Source organism: Monodelphis domestica, chromosome 1 (assembly GCF_027887165.1).
Source record: "Monodelphis domestica isolate mMonDom1 chromosome 1, mMonDom1.pri, whole genome shotgun sequence".
NCBI classification, from domain to species: domain Eukaryota; kingdom Metazoa; phylum Chordata; class Mammalia; order Didelphimorphia; family Didelphidae; genus Monodelphis; species Monodelphis domestica.
The window spans coordinates 81,145,557-81,164,545 of NC_077227.1; the positions used below are offsets into that span (position 1 = coordinate 81,145,557).

At 36.6% G+C, this 18,989-nt stretch overlaps 1 protein-coding gene across 2 annotated transcripts; it reads right to left on the reverse strand.

Moving 5' to 3' along the window:
• Positions 1-16,707, reverse strand: LOC100023262 (cytochrome P450 2C19-like). Of its 2 annotated transcripts, XR_460250.2 has the most exons (10): positions 16,379-16,707; positions 14,479-14,641; positions 12,322-12,471; positions 9,655-9,815; positions 8,810-8,986; positions 6,835-6,976; positions 5,883-6,070; positions 1,842-1,983; positions 1,227-1,390; positions 389-523 (listed from the first exon to the last, which is right to left on the reverse strand). XR_460250.2 is itself a non-coding variant. In XM_001374818.4 (9 exons), exons 1-9 carry the CDS (start codon positions 16,556-16,558, stop codon positions 333-335), a joined length of 1,494 nt encoding a protein of 497 aa, XP_001374855.2. In that variant the 5' UTR covers positions 16,559-16,703; the 3' UTR covers positions 1-332. The 2 variants fall into 2 exon arrangements, 1 of the variants encoding a protein (XP_001374855.2); XM_001374818.4 differs by lacking the exon at positions 1,227-1,390 and having other exon boundaries at positions 1-523; positions 16,379-16,703.
• Between the last annotated feature and the right edge of the window lie 2,282 nt (positions 16,708-18,989).

The following is an 18,989-nucleotide window of genomic DNA, read 5'->3' on the forward strand; positions in this document are numbered from 1 at the left end:
TGGATTTATAATTCAGTATTTAATTCTGAGGTACAGATCGTAGGTACAAAGGAGGGTCACAGTGTTGTGAATCTGAATTCTGATTTGAAGTATAGGTAGGATTTCAATCAATGGAGTTGAAGAGAAGAAATATTCCAGGAATAGGAACTTTCTGGATAATGTTGGGGAAAAGTCATCTATTTTGGCAAAAGGCAATGGAAGTATTAGATGAGGCTAGAAGGGTATATTGGGTTAAAATAATAGAAGGCTTTCACTGCCAGGGAAGGGAGTGAGTACAATTTATTCAGAGCACATGAGGAGATTCTACAGCAATTGGAACTAGGGGTGGACCTTCACATGTTTTGGGAAGGTAGGAAGCAGAGCTTATAGGAGGGGGGTATTTTGCCAAATCCACTGTCAACTGGAGTGGTATCGATATCTTTTGGGTCAATAAGAGATTTCAAGGTAAAATTCTGTAGGACGGTAGTAAAAAACAGAAATAATTCCATCCGAGCCAAGCCCTCACCAAGACATATCCGTTTTCCTGAAAGAGACAAATATAAAGATTTGATCATCTTAGATTTTGAAATCCTCTAGATCACTTCTGAATTAGAGGGTGCCCACTAACACTGAGTGGCATTAAGTAAGACTCTGTGTTCCTTTTCTGCTCTGGTCCTTGAATCCTTTGAAGAGGCAGTCCCTCTTAAACAGAAAGAGAAGACCTCTCCAGTATCCTCTCTCTAAATCAATTCCTCTGAGCTAAATCCAGTATGTTCAGAGGAAAGGAGTCATTGGTCTAGGGAGAAAACAGTCAGTCACTTATTAATAACCCCAAGGGCTAAATTTATGGTTACCAGGAATAACTGTGATGGTGAAAAATGAAAGTAGAATGCTAAAAGTTCCCTTTGGGTACCTCCTGTCACAAGCCTGGAAAGAAAATACTTCTAGAGTCTATAGTATTCCAAATGTAGTGGTCATTCTGTCCCCTTTCTTAACTACTCACTCCAAGGTCTAACCCAAGTATCAGAACTCTTGAACAGGTCATGGCATTAAAGACACAATCAATGTGAGGGACTATTAGCTACCTGCCAGCCCCAGATTTGGTTATCCTTATCACTATCTAATAAGGTATCCCCCCAAATTAGAGGTGATAAGATAAAACAGATATTAATCTCTAACTCTGTATCAATAGATCCCCACTAAAATATACATAATTAGGAAGGGGATTGGGGTCCACACTTATGTACCTTACTCAGGAGTCATGTTTCTGCAAACTTGTAAACTCCAAGATTCATCCTTGGGTGTCCTGGCCATGAGAGTGCTTGAGCACTAGACTTCAAGATAATCCCATCCCTTTCCTTGACTTGATTAGCTATAGGATTTTATCTGGATGGCATCCATGGCTTAAAAGCTTAAAAGCATAGAAGATTTAATTGAGAAAGTAGCTTGAGGTTTATTGGAAGGATAGTTTTTAATACTGTGGGAGAGCTTTAATTGTAGATTGGATTCACAACAGAATGTCCTCCTTTCTGAGTTTGGCCTTTTTTTTTTTTTTTGAATAAGCTCAAATAGGTACCCTGAATCTCAGGTGATTTCAGTCATGAACCATATATGGCCCAAGAAAAACCAAAAGAACAACTTACTCTGACTCTACCCTACTCCCTACATTTAGAACTTAAAAGGACCAGAATGGCCATCTAGTACAACTCTATTTTTTGGTATACAAGGAAACTGAAGCCTCTAGAAATGAAATACATTGGCCAACATCACACAAGTAATGAGTAGCAAAACTGGATTGAAACACGGGTCCTCTAAGCTATTGATCTACTTTTGATACAGAAAGTCAGATGAACTTGTCTTACCTGTTGAAAAAGGCATGAAATAGTCACTCTTCTTAAAGTTGCCACTTGCATCCAGGAAGTGACCAGGGTCAAACTGGTGAGGATTAGGGAACTCTTCATCATCATACAGAACAGAAGTCAGTAATGGTATTATAGTGGTGCCCTGTAATAAGCAGATACAAACAAACCATTAGAAAACAAAGAACCCAAGGACACTAATACAATGTTGGTTTTACTGTGTACTGATCCAACCATTTTGAAAAACAATTTGGGATTATGTCCAAGAATTGTAAAATTGGTTTTAAACTTAGTATTTCTGGGTCTGTTTCCCAAAGAGATCAAGGGAAAAGGAAAAGAAACTAAACAAATTGTGGTACATGATTGTAATGGAATATTACTGTGCCATAGGAAATGAAAGAGTAATTTTTTTTCAAACTTGGAAAGAACTACATGAAATAATGAGGAGCGGAATGAATAGAACCAAGAGAACATTATATACAACTACAGTTTTAATATTTGGAGAATAATATATGAATGTTCACCTCCAGAGAATGAACTGAAAAATGAAAACATGGAAGACATAAATTTTATATATATATATATATATATATAAATTTTGCTAAATGATGCCTTCTTTAGTGTTGGGGAGGATAAGGAAAGGCAAAAGGAAGCTGATAACTTCTTAACACAACAAGAAATAATAAAACTAAATGAAAAAAGAAAGATCAGAAATATTATTGTAAAAGCAACAGACCTGGAAAAAAGTTTGAGAAGAGAAAATATAAGAATTTTTGCACATTTTTATAATAAAAAATGTTAAATACTATCTTTCAAGAAATTATTACTGTCCTCAGACACTTCCCAGCTGTGGGACCCTGGGCAAGTCACTTGACCCCCATTGCCTACCCTTACCACTCTTCTGCCTTGTAGCCAATACACAGTATTGACTCCAAGACAGGTAAGGGTTTAAAAAAAAAAAGAAATTATTGATGACCTCATCAAGATAGTATATGATAAACCCAAAGATCCCAGCTTTCCAGACAAAAACCCACTTTGACAAAAACTGCTAGGGAAATAGGAAAACAGTATGGGAGAGATTAGGTTTAGATCAACATCTCACACCTACATCAAGATAAATTCAGAATAGGTGAATCTCTTAAATATAAAGAAGGAAACTATAAGTAAATTTGGTGAACATAGAATAGTTTACCTGTCATATATATGGGAAAGGAAAGATTTTAAGACCAAGAAAGAGATAGAGAATATTACAAAATGTAAAATAAATAAGTTTGATTACGTTAAATTTAAAAGATTTTGTACAAAAAAAAAAAAACAATACAACCAACATTAGAAGGGAAGCAACAAATTGGGAGGAAAATCTTTATAACAAAAACCACTGACAAAGGTCAAATTATTCAAATTTATAAGGAACTTTGATAATCAATTGTAAAAAAAAAAAATCAAGCCATTTCTCAATTGATAAATGGGCAAGGGACATGAATAGGCAGTTTTCAGATAAAGAAATCAACACTATCAATAAATACATGAAAAGTATTCTAAATCTCTTATAATCAGAGAAATGCAAATCAAAACAACTCTGAGGTACCACCACATACCTAACAGACTGGTTAATGTGACAGCAAAGGAAAGTAACAAATGTTGAAGGGGATGTGGCAACCTTGGGACATTAATGCATTGCTGGTAGAGTTGTGAATTGATCCAACCATTTGGAAAGGCAATTTGGAACTATGCCCAAAGGGTTTTAAATTACTGTCTTCCCTTTGATCCAGCCATATCACTGCTGGGTTTGTACCCCAAAGAGATAATAAGTAAAAAGATGTGTACAAAAATATTTATAGCCACACTCTTTGTGGTGGCAAAAAAATTGGAAAATGAGGGGATGTACTTCAATTGGGGAATGGCTGAACAAATTGTGGTATCTGTTGGTGATGGAATAGTATTGTGCTGAAAGGAATGATGAAATGGAAGAATTCCATGTGAATTGAAATGACCTCCAGGAATTAATGCAGAGTAAAAGGAGCAGAACCAGGAAAACATTGTACACAGAGACTGATACACTGTGGTACACTCAACTGTAATGGACTTCTCTACTAACAGCAATGAAATGATCCAGGACAATTCTAAGGGACTTATGAGAAAGACCGCTATCCACATTCAGAGAAAGAACTGTGGGAATAACAATTAGGTGAGTAAGGAAAGGAGAAAAGGGCTAGAACCTTAGAAGGTCAGGAGAGGAAAATAAAAATGGGATGTGATGAAGGGAAAATAAAGATGGGATGGAATGCAGGGGTAGAGATTAAGAAGGTTAGAGGATAATAAATTGGAAATTCTAAAAATTTAAAGTAATATTAACAATAGAAGATCATTGTATTAATAATCTGACTTGGTTTTATGGGGGGAAACAACAAAATAGATAAACCATTGGTTAATATGATTTATGATTTTAAAAGTGAAGAAAATGAAATAATTAGCATCAAAAATGAAATGGTGAATTTATTATTAATGAAGATGAAGTCAAAATAATTATTGGGAAATATTTTCCCAATTATATGGGAAAAAAATTTAATGATTTAACTTAAATTAAATGAGGAGAGGAGAGGAGAGGAGAGGAGAGGAGAGGAGAGGAGAGGAGAGGAGAGGAGAGGAGAGGAGAGGAGAGGAGAGGAGAGGAGAGGAGAGGAGAGGAGAGGAGAATCTAGGTGAAGAGAGATGGAGGCAACATCAAGAGTATACATAAAGAAATAGACAAAGAACACTGAAAACACACTAAAAATCCTGGTAGTAGACATACTATAGCAGTGATAGAAGACTTCAATTGTCCATATATACCCTGCGTTCCCTTTCTGACAAAAAAAAAAAGAGCAGCTCATAATTCTTTGACTTTTCTTAACAATAATTTCATCCTGCAAAGGTAGAGGAACCAATGAGGGAATTTTTTATTGATGCAACCTCACCATCTGAGAGCAACTAGGAAAGCATAGATGTGAGAAAAGATTATATGGGGTTTCCCTGAATACCCTGAAGAACCCCTATGGGACAACACTCTTCCTCTGAAGAGATGATGCTGTGTGGCAGTGTGGGTTATTTCATTTGGCACACCTGTGCATACCATGGATGGTAATGGTGGAAATAGACAGGCTCACCTATCATTCAATTAGGTGGATTTTAAAATGATTGGCCATATCCAATGGGTAATTACTTAAGGTTAAATGGCCAATTTGGAAGGAAGTACCACTATACTCTGATCTCATCAGATCACAAATGAGCATTACTTCATTCCAAGAGACATGTTTTAAGAAGGATATTGAAGAGCTAGAGGCTACTCAGGAAAAGACAACCAGAATTGGTAGACAATCAAGTCTTTACCATATGAGGATAGGTTGAAGGAGTGGGGGGGGGGGGGGATGGTTAGATAACAGAGCAGAAAAATAACAGAACCAGGAACATAATAATTGATGTCAAATATTTTATGGAATGTTACTAGACTGAGTTTGTTCTGTTTTGTTCCTGAACACAAAACCTAAGAGAAATAGATTAACATTGTGAAATGCCAACTTTGGGCTTATTGCAAGAAAAAAATAATTCTCCGAAATGAGGGTTGACCAAGATTAGAACAGGATGCCACAGCACAAAGTGATTCTCCCCATTAAAAATCTTGAAGCAAATATTTGTATCACCACCAGTTGATCAAATTGTAGATGAAATTCTTTTTTAAATTAGGGTTGGACAATATGACTAATGAAATCCCTTAAACCAAAATTCTGTGACCACTTCTCAGAGATATGGGCTAGAATAAAGGTTCCTTCTAACTCTGAGATACTATAATTTCATTGGAAGAGAGAGAGAGAGAGAGAGAGAGAGAGAGAGAGAGAGAGAGAGAGAGAGAGAGAGAGAGAGAGAGAGAGAGAGGAGAGAGAGAGAGAGAGAGAGAGAGAGAGAGAGAGAGAGAGAGAGAGAGAGAGAGAGAGAGAGAGAGAGAGAGAGAGAGAGAGAGAGAGAGAGAGGATAAAAGCTTGTGTTATGATGAGAAATACTTCTGACCTTGGGAATAAGATATTGTCTGAACTGAACATCTTCAGTCACTGCATGGGGCAGGCTGGTGGGGATGTGATCAATGTATCGCTGTATCTCATGGACCACAGCATTGGTGTAAGGCATCTTGTTTCTGTCCTCCATGCAAGGACTTCGATTGTAGCCAATCACACGATCAATTTCTTCATGAATTTTTTCTGTAACAATATGAAGAAAAATTGATTTTAAAAGTAGGGGCAAAAAGTTCCTTCTCTCATATTTTCTCTGATTTTCATCACGAATTACACTGGTTAAAAATGCACTTGACCTCCACATTTACATAGATTAGATAGATAGATAGATAGATAGATAGATAGATAGATAGATAGAAGGTGGATGGATGGATGGATGGATGGATGGATGGATGGATGAATAGATGGATAGATGGATGAGTATTCTATTTTACAGTTCTATGTCCCATGTCCTCAAGATAGGATCTAGCTGTCCTTGTAAAAATACATGCCAAGCAGCACTTGGGTAAGGCACTGATGATTTATCTCAGTCTTGTACTATTATAAAACTCAATGTGACCAATCATTTCCATGGGCTGAAGGTACTTCCCTGCCTGGATGTATGAGTAACAAGGAATCCAGATGCACCAGCTCCTCCTGTGGTTAGGCAAGATCAACAAGGTATAAGGAACTGGCACTCCTCGAGCATTCAATTCTTTCCAGTCCTGTCACTGGGCTATAGTCCCTCTCACTATCACTGTCTCTGTCTATCCCTAATAACAGTAATCCACAGTGATGTGCCATTTTACATAGGGTAGTTTGGTAGCAGAGGAGGTAGAGGCAGACATGAACTTGAACAACTTAAATACGATATGAAATGTTTCCAAGAAAAGTCTCAAAAAGACCATGAACCTTTCTCAAGATAACTAAATTATAAATGTGTATTATTCCATATAATAGACATATCCTACCTGTTATTTCAGGGTGCTTCAAGAGCATTAAGAATCCATATTTCAGGGTGGTGCTTGTTGTCTCTGTTCCTGCAGCAAATAGATCGATTGCAGTATTGACCAAGTTTCCGATGGTAAATTCAGACAGTGGTTTTTGTTTTTCCTAGGAATAAATTAAAATGTAATGGAGAAAACAGGATACAGTGGAAAGCACGGTGGATTCAGAAGCTGAGGATCTTGGTTTGAATCCATCTCCTTTTATTTATCTATGTATTGATTATTTATTATCTATTTATCTATATATCTTATCCATTATCTATAAAATGAGAGGACTGGAATTCAATGATCTCCCAGCTCCGCTTCAGCTCTAAATCTGTGACCCTATAAATAAATTAGGCTTCAGAAACAGTCCAAAGGAGAACAAGCAGCTGTGTCATTGAAGATAATACCTATAAGAGACAGAGTCATAGACAGACAGACAGACAGACAGACAGTCAGAGGGAGATAGATTGGACCTGCAATTTCATTGATTTAAGGAACTCCCAGGTGAAGAAATTTTCTCTGCAAATATAAATTTGCACTTTCTCTGAAATTTATAGTCTCAAGAGAATTACCTAGGGCACTAAGATTAAGGTTAACTAACACATGTCAAGTTCTCAGCCCTCAGAACATAAACAGTCAATAACATTCCTGAATGGAGCCCAAAGCAGATTAAAAAGCAATTGGGAAAAGGACACCCAGGAGACCTGGTGAATGGAGAGCCAGCCCCAGAGAAGGGAGCTCCTGGGTTCAGATCTGGCTAATCTGATCTGATCTGGTTGATCACAAACACTTCCTAGCTGTGTGAACCCAGGCAAATCACTTAATTGTCATTGCCTACCCCTTACCTCCTTTCTACCTTGGAAATAATACACAATATAGATTCAAGGAATGTTTTTAAAAATAAAAATAAAATACAAGAAGATGATGTTCATTGTTTTTCTAAATTAATATGAGGCCCACAGGGAACCATTTCTATTCCATTTGATAGAACTCTACTATACCAAGCAATCTCTCAAGATACCTATATAAAATATAGAAAAATAATATGTAGATTAGCAGCTGGTTGCCTCTAAACAAAATGCTGGATGTAGAATCAAGCAAACTCATCCTCCTGAGTTCAAATCCAGCCTCAAATACTTTCTGACTCTGTGGCCTTGGAAATACCACCTAACCCTGTTTGCCTCAGTTTCCTCAGATGGAAATGACTTGGAGAAAGAAATGGCAAATTGTTCAAGTATCTTTGCCAAGAAAATCCTAAATGATGTCATGAAGCGTTGGACACAACTGAAATGTCTGAACAACAAATACACAAACACTATTTAAATGTAAGCTATTGTTTTCCTCCTAATTTACTGAGGTAATGAATCCTGCTAATCTATAAGAATTGAGTATTATAAAGTATTTTATTCATTTAACAAATGAGGAAGGAAAAAATGTATGTACCACCACAGTTCCTCCATTCCAATTTGGCTGCTCAGATGACGATTCCCTATGCCTCACTGTCTTTTCAGAGCCCTAAAATATCCTACCCAGTCTTCACTGCCCAGAACCTCCTTCAAGATCCAGATAAAAATTTAACTAATCCAATAGTATTAGTTATTATAAATTTGTTAACTCTCCCCAGATTTTATATTTCTTGTTCATTCCAAATTCCTCAATCATTTAAATCTTCACTTTACAATGTTTTGTCTTTTTTACACTTTCCTGATAATTTTTCTATTGTCCTTACATGTGCTTCCTTCGACCTGCTGGATTGGAAACTCCTTTAAGGCTAGGACTCCACTTCTAATTCCTCTCTCTGCCCCATATAGTGCTCTGTACCCACAATGCTTAATATATGATTATTTACTGCTCAATGTTTGTGAATGGAAATGTCAGTAGGAAAAACAGCCTCTAAATCACAAGTCACTTAACCCACAAAAACTGACATTGAGACCCACTACTCACACTGTACCTGCTCCATTTTCATCAGAAAGCAATCAATGAAGTCCCGGATATTATTAGGGTCCAGTGTCTGTTGGTGTTCCTTCACTTCTTCCAAAATAAATTTTTTTTGTAAATCGGTAATTTTAAATAGTTTGTGATGCAATCCAGGGAGATAGTGTATTAGAGGTGAAAAATAATTGTAGACCTAAAAAGAATATGTCAAATTTTAATAGAATTAAGAAAATAATTCCCTATCATTTGTATAATGTTCAGAAGAGGGTTGCTTAAAGGTGGGACGAATGCACAATGCAAAATAATGACTCTTCTTATCATTTCCTACACACACTCCCTCAAAGTATTTTACTATTCTGCACCTTTGTTGCCTTGGACTACTTTGGCCCTCGCTCTCAATACCTACTTCTTACAAAAAACTTCTCGACTTTTCTCATCATGAGATCTTTGAAGAATTCTGCCTACTGCCTTCCAGAAGTTTATTTGCTAATCTGATTCTAACTCAAGTACTTAAGGGAAAAGTGAGCTTCTCTCTAGTAATCTATATTCTAACATTCAGTGCCTGTGACTAGTGGCTGGACTGCTCCAGGGAGAGGCCTTATAATGTCCTTCAAATTGGACCACCAAAGGGTGATTTCTGTCTTTATTCCCTGTCAATGAAGAAGAAAATGTGAACACAGTCCTGGATCCCACTATTGTACCCCCTCCAGTGGGAAGCATGGGGAACTAGCTTCTAGCCTAGCTTCTAGCAGTAGTTTCGTTGAAATTATAATATATTTATATATTATACATATAATTATAAATATAATTTGAAATTGTATATATATCCTGAGACCCAGAAGGATAGAATACTGATCTCACCTGAATCCATGGGGAACTCAAGAGCTTCAGATCGTCATCTAAAAGTTTCATTAAATATAAAAATTTGGGGTCTTTGTATTCAAAGTGTTTCTGGAAAATGAGAGAGCAGATTACATTGCAAGGAGCACACCCAAGGATGAATGTGGGATCACATGGTAATCCTAAGGGAGAAAGAGAGAGAGAGAGAGAGAGAGAGAGAGAGAGAGAGAGAGAGAGAAACCCATTAACATTACTAAAAGGGAATATTTATCTGAGTTTAGGTAGAGCATATAACAGTCCTGCTTTCTCCTTTAGCTTAAAATCAATCTAGTATTTACATGGCACAGCCAAGTTGAAAATAATCTACCCTTTATAATGTATCTGATTGTGGAATTGCCCGGCGGCTATAGGAAGGGCAGGGGGAGGGAAGAGAGGGATAGAATATGATTTTTGTAACCAAGGAATAATATTTGAAATTGACCAAATAAAAATAAAAATTTAAAAATATATAATGTATCTGATTTTAAATGCATACAGTATAATTCCCATTTTATAGGTGCTGTTGATAAGATTTTGGAAATTGAGCTGATTTACCTATGGTCACACAATGAGTATTAAGAAGTAGAATTCAACCCAAATTCCCTGCTCACTCAATTCCAATTCTTTTCCCACCATATAACACTACTTTCCATTTCTTTATTCATCTGTAGATTGAAGCTACCATGTTTTGCTTCATTTTCTTTCAAGATGTTTATGTATCTTCTTCCATAACATGATGAAAAATGGAATTATGATTTGTATGATAGCACATATAAAACCAATATAAAATTGCTTATTGTCTCATGGAGGCAGGGAGAAAAGAAGGAAAAAAGAGAATTTGGAACTCAAAATGTTAGAAAATAAATGTAAAAAATAGTTTTAAATTTAATTGGAAAATAATAAAGCATTATTGAAGGAAGCAAAAAAAAATTCCTCCACATCAGTTTACCCAAACCCACTTTTGCTTTCAGTCTTTTTTAATTCTATTTTAATTATATTTTATCTTCTTTCATTCAGTAATCCCAGGGTGATGGCTACAGACACTGAGCTGAAAGCCCAACTATTCCAAAAACTCTTAAGTTTAGGATCCTGGGCTATCTAAAGAGAAGTGATGTCAAGGTAGAATTGGTGGGTTGCCTTGGCATATTGTCTCTTGTCTCTCCATTAAGGTGTCCTTCTGCTTTTACCAGACTGACCCATCTGGTCTATGATAGTAATTGGCTGGAAATTGGTGGCTTGGTGAAGATGGTCAGCCCCTTCTTCCTGAAGGTGGAACAGAAGAATGTACATGTAACTGGAGAGGTTTTACTTATAAATTCCCTAAAAATGAACTCATCTTTTTGAAGTATCCTAAACAGGGCTGATTTTTCCCTGGTATAAATATATGGTAGAGTTCTTAGGAATACACAATCATCTTTTATACACCATGGAAACTGCCCAATAATGACACAGGTACCAGATTCCACACTGGTAGAGTAATATTGTTCTACCTTTTTTCCCTAATATATTCCCGAAAATGTTCTGGAGAAGATACATAGATAATTATAACCAAAGTTGGACAGTACTCTACTACTATTCAGTTCCTGCCATATCCCCACAATACACATACACAGAGTTAAAAGTAGTTATCACACAAAAAATATATAGCATCTGAATCTCTATGCCTTCTTCCAGTGCCCTGTGGAACCCCCCCTAAGTTTCAGATTTCACAGAAGGAAGGGAACCCCCTGCTAGTTTAGATTGGGGAGGAGGAAGAGGCATGAAGACAAAGAATTTCCAAGAGATGCTGCTGAGTCAGCTCAGGGCTCTCTTCACCTCTTCTCAGCCCTGTCTCCGTTCTTTTTGGCTGTTTATTAAAACATTAAGAAGGCTCAAAATCCTTTGACTCCACAAAATTGGAATGCCTTTTCCCCCTGCATTTGTTTGCCAAAAGTAATAGAACTGGTACTACTATCTTCTTATGAGCTCTCCTCCATCTGAAAAGTAATAAAAACAACTCCTTCATAAACATCATTCCCCAAATTTTCTTCATGAATGAGAGTGTCTATGGATTTCAGAAGGCGATGGCCATAAAGCCTAGACTTGGACAAGTGTTATCGAGCTAATTCTACAAGTACAGTTGTGGTAACAACCTGCCCAAGGACCAGCGTAGTTCAGCATAAAGAGATTCATCAGGACTTTAGTCATTAGGTGACAAGTTCTTTATCCATAGCAACCTATAAAAAAAAGGAAGAGACAAAAAGGTTGCCAAGTACAACCCTGGTCCCTCCTGTGACCCTAATGGCACAATGGCAAAAATTGGGGACACTTTTCAAAGCCCTGGGACCAAAACCCAGGATACCTGAGAACAGCCCTCTGAGCTCACAGCTCCTTCACCCACACCACGCTGCCCCCCCATAAATTCAATGTGAACCCTTTAGTAGAGCTGTACTCCCTCCTCATCTCTGCTCTCAGATGTCTTGACCCTTCAGGTTTCTAAGAATGACCACAGGGTTATGGGTATATCTCCAGGTTGACCCTGAAAGTTCAAACATATTCAAGATAGTTTCAGACTATGGTAAATTCCTTGGACCATCATTAATCTGCATACCTTATCTGGGATATGATGAATTTTTTCTAATGATAGTAACAAAGTAGAGAAACACCAACCTTTTGTCTGTTTTATTGCCTCCACAAGTAATTTGGCCTCTTCTTGGACATTCTCTTCAATGCTCTTCTTCCCCATCCCAAAATTCCTTAGGGTCATGAGGGAGAATCTGCGGAGTTGTTTCCATCTCTCTCCATTGCTTGAAACAATTCCTATTAAGGGGAGCAGAAGAAGAACAGCCTCAGACTCCAAAGTCCCTCACAAGCCCTCACATGTCCTCCCCCAAGAGCCCTTCACTCACACCCCTTGTTCTAAGAAAATGGAATTAAGAAGAGGAGGTGTCGGTTTGCTTTCTCCTTTATCAACACCATTGCCTGTCCCACACATCCCACATGTTGTTTTGACCTCATCCATTACAGTTACAAACACACTGAATAATCTTATATCTATATCCACCTTCTGGAAATGGAGTTGGCATGAAGAGGGAAGCTAGAATCACTGCGTATTCTGGAGAATCACTGTGTATTCTACAACCTGACTAGTTGTAGAATAAGATAATTTGTATCTCTGCATTTTTTGACCAAGAAACCCAAAGGATTTTGATACCTTTTGAGGCAAGACTGAAGTTCTACTGTCCCTACTTCACACAAAGACCAGAATGAGAGTCTATCTTCTATTTTTGTAGGTTACTACAAGTATATATTTAATATACGTATATAAATATGTAATATATACTAGAAGAGATATACTTAAGTGGAAAATTACATATGCTGAGTCAGTAGCAATCCCTAGATTAGATTACTTTTCTGGGCTTTTTTTTCCCTCATGGTGAAAGGAGAATTGTTTTATTGCCTTTATGTTATTGATCATGAACCAAGCTATCACATATAACTCTTTAGATAAGTAACTAATTATAATTTTAAGAAATAGTTACACCCAGATGTTAAACTGCATATAAAATATCAATTATCATAATGGAGCATTAACCTTATTAGCAACTATATAGTGTGGCATATTAGAATAGTAGATCAACTAAATTGCAAAGAGCTTCTGTTGGAGGAATAAAAACTTCACATGTGGGTAGTTATCTAGGGAAGCTGAAATCCCTGCAGAAGGAACTGGGTTCATTGGGAATGGAGAGTGTACAACTGGCCTGATGAGATCACATGAAAACAACCTTGGCATATTCCGGTGTTGTTTGACCCTTTGAAGATTTATGCCAACTATAGGATCCCCAAAGTATTATGGCCAAGAAAAGCTACTTTGACCTGAGTAGTATGATAATTCTGGAGATTAATTAAATTGTTTATCTTAATCTTGTATTGAACTTGGGACCTCATATCAAATGTTCCAAATCCTGTTACCAAACACCATTGCATGTTTCTTAACATCCTGTGTACCTTCTGCCATGTTAATGACTTATGCTAATTAGCTGTCAAAAAAACAATAAAACACACTGTTATGTGACTATGTGGGGTCCTTGGCTGGGAGTGGCAAGAGCTCCAGCTTTAATTTACCACAATTAAAGTTTGGATCTTCAGCCCACATTTATGAGCCCTCAGACATTTCTTTATTTTGAACAGGGGAAATACACTAGGACAGAGTCTTATTTATTTTATGGGGAAATGATTGTTAAGTAAAAACTAAATATATCAATTATTAAAAAATGTGATTAATTTGAACAATGGCAAAGGTATACACAAAATTGTTTGGTATTCACATGATATACACATATCCAAGGCATGTCATAACCTTCTTTCCCTGAATATTTTCCTACCTTTGGATATCACCCTCTGGTTTCAGATAGAGGATGAGGACCTCAGCTAACTGCTCCTATGTTGGAAACCATTTTTTCCTATAATCTTATTTCCACAAGATTTTTATGAGACTCAAATTCTTCATTCTCTGCTTCAAGGTATTTCACAAGGGAGAAAGTGATGGATATTCCTTAGAATAGACTTTAATTCACCTTGGTTTCATTAAATAATTCTTTGGAAAAGGAAAACTAACTCTGTGGATTCTCATAGGATCTATTGTTACATTAAGATCCAGGATTGCAGCCCTAGAGAAAGGATAAATGCCTTTTGTACCACTCAATACATACCACTATTTAGTGGGATTTGGTTAGAAGAGACTCTATCACCACCAATTTTTTAGAATACTATTCCTTTCCCCATTCTCTTCTTTTTCATCTTGTTCAATGTCAAGTAGAAACATACCTAGTCCTTGGCTAATGAATTCAAAAACTGGCATATGTCCTCTGGCAGCAAACTGGTCTCCATGATCAATCAGAGCTTCTTTCACTGCCTTGTATCCATGTAACACAACTGTACGAGTAAAACCCAATTGCAGAGTGAACACTGGACCATATTCTTTTGCTAACTGTGAAGAGAGATATGGGCAGTAGTGAGGTAGTCATCACTGAACCAGATGATAAATAGTTTGGTTTACCATTGCTGATCTGATTGGAAAGGTTCTCAAACCATTATCAATCCCTTCAAAACTTCTCTGAGATATGCACCAGAAAGGAGGCAACCTATGCACCCAAACCAAGCCATCCATAGCTAAAAAGCTAAAATTTTGTTCTGTGTGCCTTGAGCTAGCAGCCCAAAGCATGGCTAAGGAAGCACATTTTATGACTTCAGTGTAGTATCTCCATCCTTTCTGAGAGGCTGAGCTTATGGTTCATAGCTAGGTGCCACAGTGGGGAATAGTACTGCACCTGGAATCAAGAAGACCTGGGGCAAAAATCCAGTCTCAGACAATAACTAAGCAACTCCAGGAAAGTCACTTAACCTCTGCATGCCTCAGTTTCCTCATCTAAAATTCTGAGAATATCAGAAATGGAGAATAGGGACAATGCTGTCATTAAAATTCTGGAGTAGAGAAGGTGACGCTAGCCTGGCTCCTCATTCCACTTGAAACCTTACATACCACCATTACTGGATAAGAAGGGACTGTAGAGATTATTTAAACAAGAGATTCTTAACATTTTTTGTGTCATGGACACATTTAGTAGTCTGGTGAAGATGATGTACTTGTCCCAATAAGATTTTTATTTTATTTACATATTTATTTACATATAAAATAAAGCACATAAGATGACAAAGGAAACTATATCAGAATAAAGAAGTCATCTTTCCCATCCAAGTTCACACACTTCATGATATATATCTAGAAAACCACAGGGAGTTCATGGTCCCAAGATTAAAAACCCCTATTTTAAACCAATTATATCACTTTACAGATGAGAAAACTGAGACCCCAAAGATCATAATCTATCCAGGAACGATATGATAAAGATATCAGTTTGGAGATCCACCCGGTCAAAATGAGAACACACTTTCAATTTCACAAGTAAACCTCATTTAATCTTTGCTAACAACCCAGTGAGGCAGACAGGACACTTATTAATAATGTTCTCATAGAGACACAGGAATGCAAGGTCCAGAGAGGCCATGATTTGCCTAAGGACACAAAGCTAATAAATGCTGGACCCTTTACAGGAACCCAGGACTTCCTAACCCCATGCCCAAGCTACCTTTCTGGGCTAGTTCTTCCTGAGACCAGACTTCCTTTCAGCTAGGCACACTTCAGATTGCTTGAAAGCCCAGGGCAACGTGTAGAACCTTTCTTTGTGCTCCCATGGAGGAATGTTCAGGAAAATCTTCTCCTCCATGATCTAATGATGGCTGGAGGTCCCTGACTGCTTGCATGACTTACTCATTTCTCAGGGAACAAAAATGATCAGACAATTAAATAACCCCTTTCTTCCTTTAATGGACCATGGGCAAATATTTAAGTGGGATGAATGGTATTTTCTCCTACTACTTTGCAGTGCCAAGTTGAACAGTAATAACAGGGGATGGCCTTTTTTATAAAATGGATTTCATCCACATTTGCAGGAACTTGATAGCATCCAACCACTATTAAAGCAGTGGTCCCTGATGACCACTATAATAAATTAAATAGGGTCTAGGAAACCAGAAAGATGTCTACCTACCTTCTCAAACACATGCCATACTCATTAGAAAGATCTGCTTGAAGAATGTCCCCCAAAACACAGACTGCCACTAGAGTGGGAAATGAAATTAATAGAAGAGAGAGATGCTGACTTACCTTGCAAAGAGATTCAGGGATATTCTTCAAGTCCAGCTGCAGTATATTGCCAATAATGGGAAATGGAACAGGACCAGGTGGAAGCTTTCCTCTTCTGAAATCCTTTTTCCATGCTAAAATGAGAAGCAGACATGAGATACAGAACAATAGGCCAAAAGCATTGACCACAGATGGATCCATTGAAGTTCTTCCTTATTTCTAATGCAGTAGAAGTCTTAGCATTCAATACTTAGTATGACTGCAAACAAGTTCAATTAGCTAATAACTCCTAAATCCAGGATATGCCTTCAATGGACTTTGGCCTGCCAATAAAATAAAGAGAGATCACTATCCCTTGATCTATAGCAGTGTATTTTAAAGCAATAGGAGCCCTTAGATTTGTTTTTTCAAGTTTTATTGGTTCAATGAGTTTTTTTAGAGTTATTTCTCAACATGGCCCCAACTCCCCTCTTGATTGTACTCTCTTTTCACTGTTAGAATCAATAATTTTAACAAACAAAACCAGTTAAGTAAAATCAATGACGCTAGGTCATTTTCTGACAGTGTCATGTCATGTCAAGTCCCATAGTACTCTACAACTCTGCTGAGTGGAAGTTGTTTTGGTTTGCATTTTTCCAATCAATAGTAATGTAGAGCATTTTTTCATATACCTATATATGGCTTTGCTTCCTTCACCTAAAAACTGACTGTTCTTATCTTTTGCCTGCTTGTCAACTGGGGGATAGCTCTTATTCTTGTAAATTTGACAATGTTTACTATATATTTTAAATATAAGATCTCTGTCTGAGAGGCTATCTATAAAAATTTTTTCCAGATTTTCTGCTTTCCTTCTAATGTTGGCAGCATTCATTTTATTTGTGCAAAACCTTTTCAGTTTAATGTACTCAAAATTATGCATTTTACATTTCACAATGCTCTCTCTTACTGAATCATAATTCCTCTCCTATCCATAAATACAATAGGTAGTATGTTCCCTGTCCTTCTAATTTAATGGTATCCCCTTTATGTCTAGATCATGTATTTATTTTTACCTTGTTTTGAAGAATGATGGAAGATATTGGTCTATACCTATTCTGGCAATTTTTACCAAACATTGATTTTTTATCCCAAAAACCTGGATCTATGATTTTGTGAAATACAAGATTATTATAATCTTTTACTACTATTTCTTTTATGTCTGTTCTGTTCCACTGACCTACCTTTCTATTTCTTAGCCAGTGACAGTTAGTTTTAATAATTACCACTTTGTAATACAATTTAAAATTTGACTGCTAGACATCCTTCTTTTATTTTTTATTAATTCCTTTGATAGTCTTGATCTTTTGTGCTTCCAAATGAATTTTATTTTTTTTTTACTCAGTAGAATAATTTTTTCATAATTTGATTGGGATGGCATTGAATAAGTAGATTTGTTTAAGTAGACTTGAAGTTTTAATTATATTGACTCTGCCCATTCATGAACAATGACTATTTATCTATTTATTTAGATCTGACTTTATCTGTGGTAAAAGTATTTATAATTATGTTCATGTAGTTCCTGGGTTTGTTTTAGCAGATATGCTCCCAGGTATTTTATTCTATCTGTGATTATTTTAAATGGGGTATGTCTTTCTATCTCATCTTCTAGGACTTTTCCAATAATATAGAAAAAATGATGATTTGTGTAGATTTATCTTATATCTTGCTACTTTACTAAAATTGTTGATAGTTATAATTAATTTTTTAATTAGAGTTCTAGGATTTTCCACATACACCATCATGTCATCCACAAAGAGATAGTTTCATTACCCCTTTGCCCAACCTGATTCCTTCAATTTTTTCTTCTCTTATTGCTAATACTATTGTTTCCAATATTTATGTTAAATAGTATTGGTGATAATGGATATCCTTGTTTCATTCTTGATCTTATTGGGAAGGTTTCTAGATTCTCTTCATTTTAGATAATACTTGATGATGGTTTTAGGTAGATGCTTCATATATCACTAAGAAAAAAATTGCATTAATTACGTCCAAAGGCCTTTAAAAGTTTAGTTTGCATGCCCTTTGATCCAGCAATACCACTTTTGGATTGGCATCCCAAAGAGATAATAATGAAAAATGTTTGTACAAAAATACTCATAGCCACACACTTTGTGGTGGCAAAAACTGGAAATGGTGTCCCTCAATTGGGAAATGGCTGAACAAATTGTGGTATATAATGGTCATGGAAAGATGAAATTCAGCACTCTGAGGTACCACCTTACACTTAGCAGATTGGCCAATATGGCAGTAAAGGAAAATAATAAACGTTGGAGGGGATGTGGCAAAATTGGAACACTAATGTATTGCTGGTTGAGTTGTGAATTGATCCAGCCATTCTGGAAGGCAATTTGGAATTATGCCCAAAGGACTTTTAAAAAATGCATGTCCTTTGATCCAGAAATACCACTACTAGGTTTGTATCCCAAAGAGATAAAAAAAAATGGGGATAGATCTATTTACACAAAAATATGTATAGCTGTGCTTTTTGTGGTGGCAAAAATTTGGAAACTGAAGGGATGTCCCTCAGTTAGGGAATGGATAAAACAAATTGTGGCACATGAAGGTGATGGAATACTATTATGCTATAAGG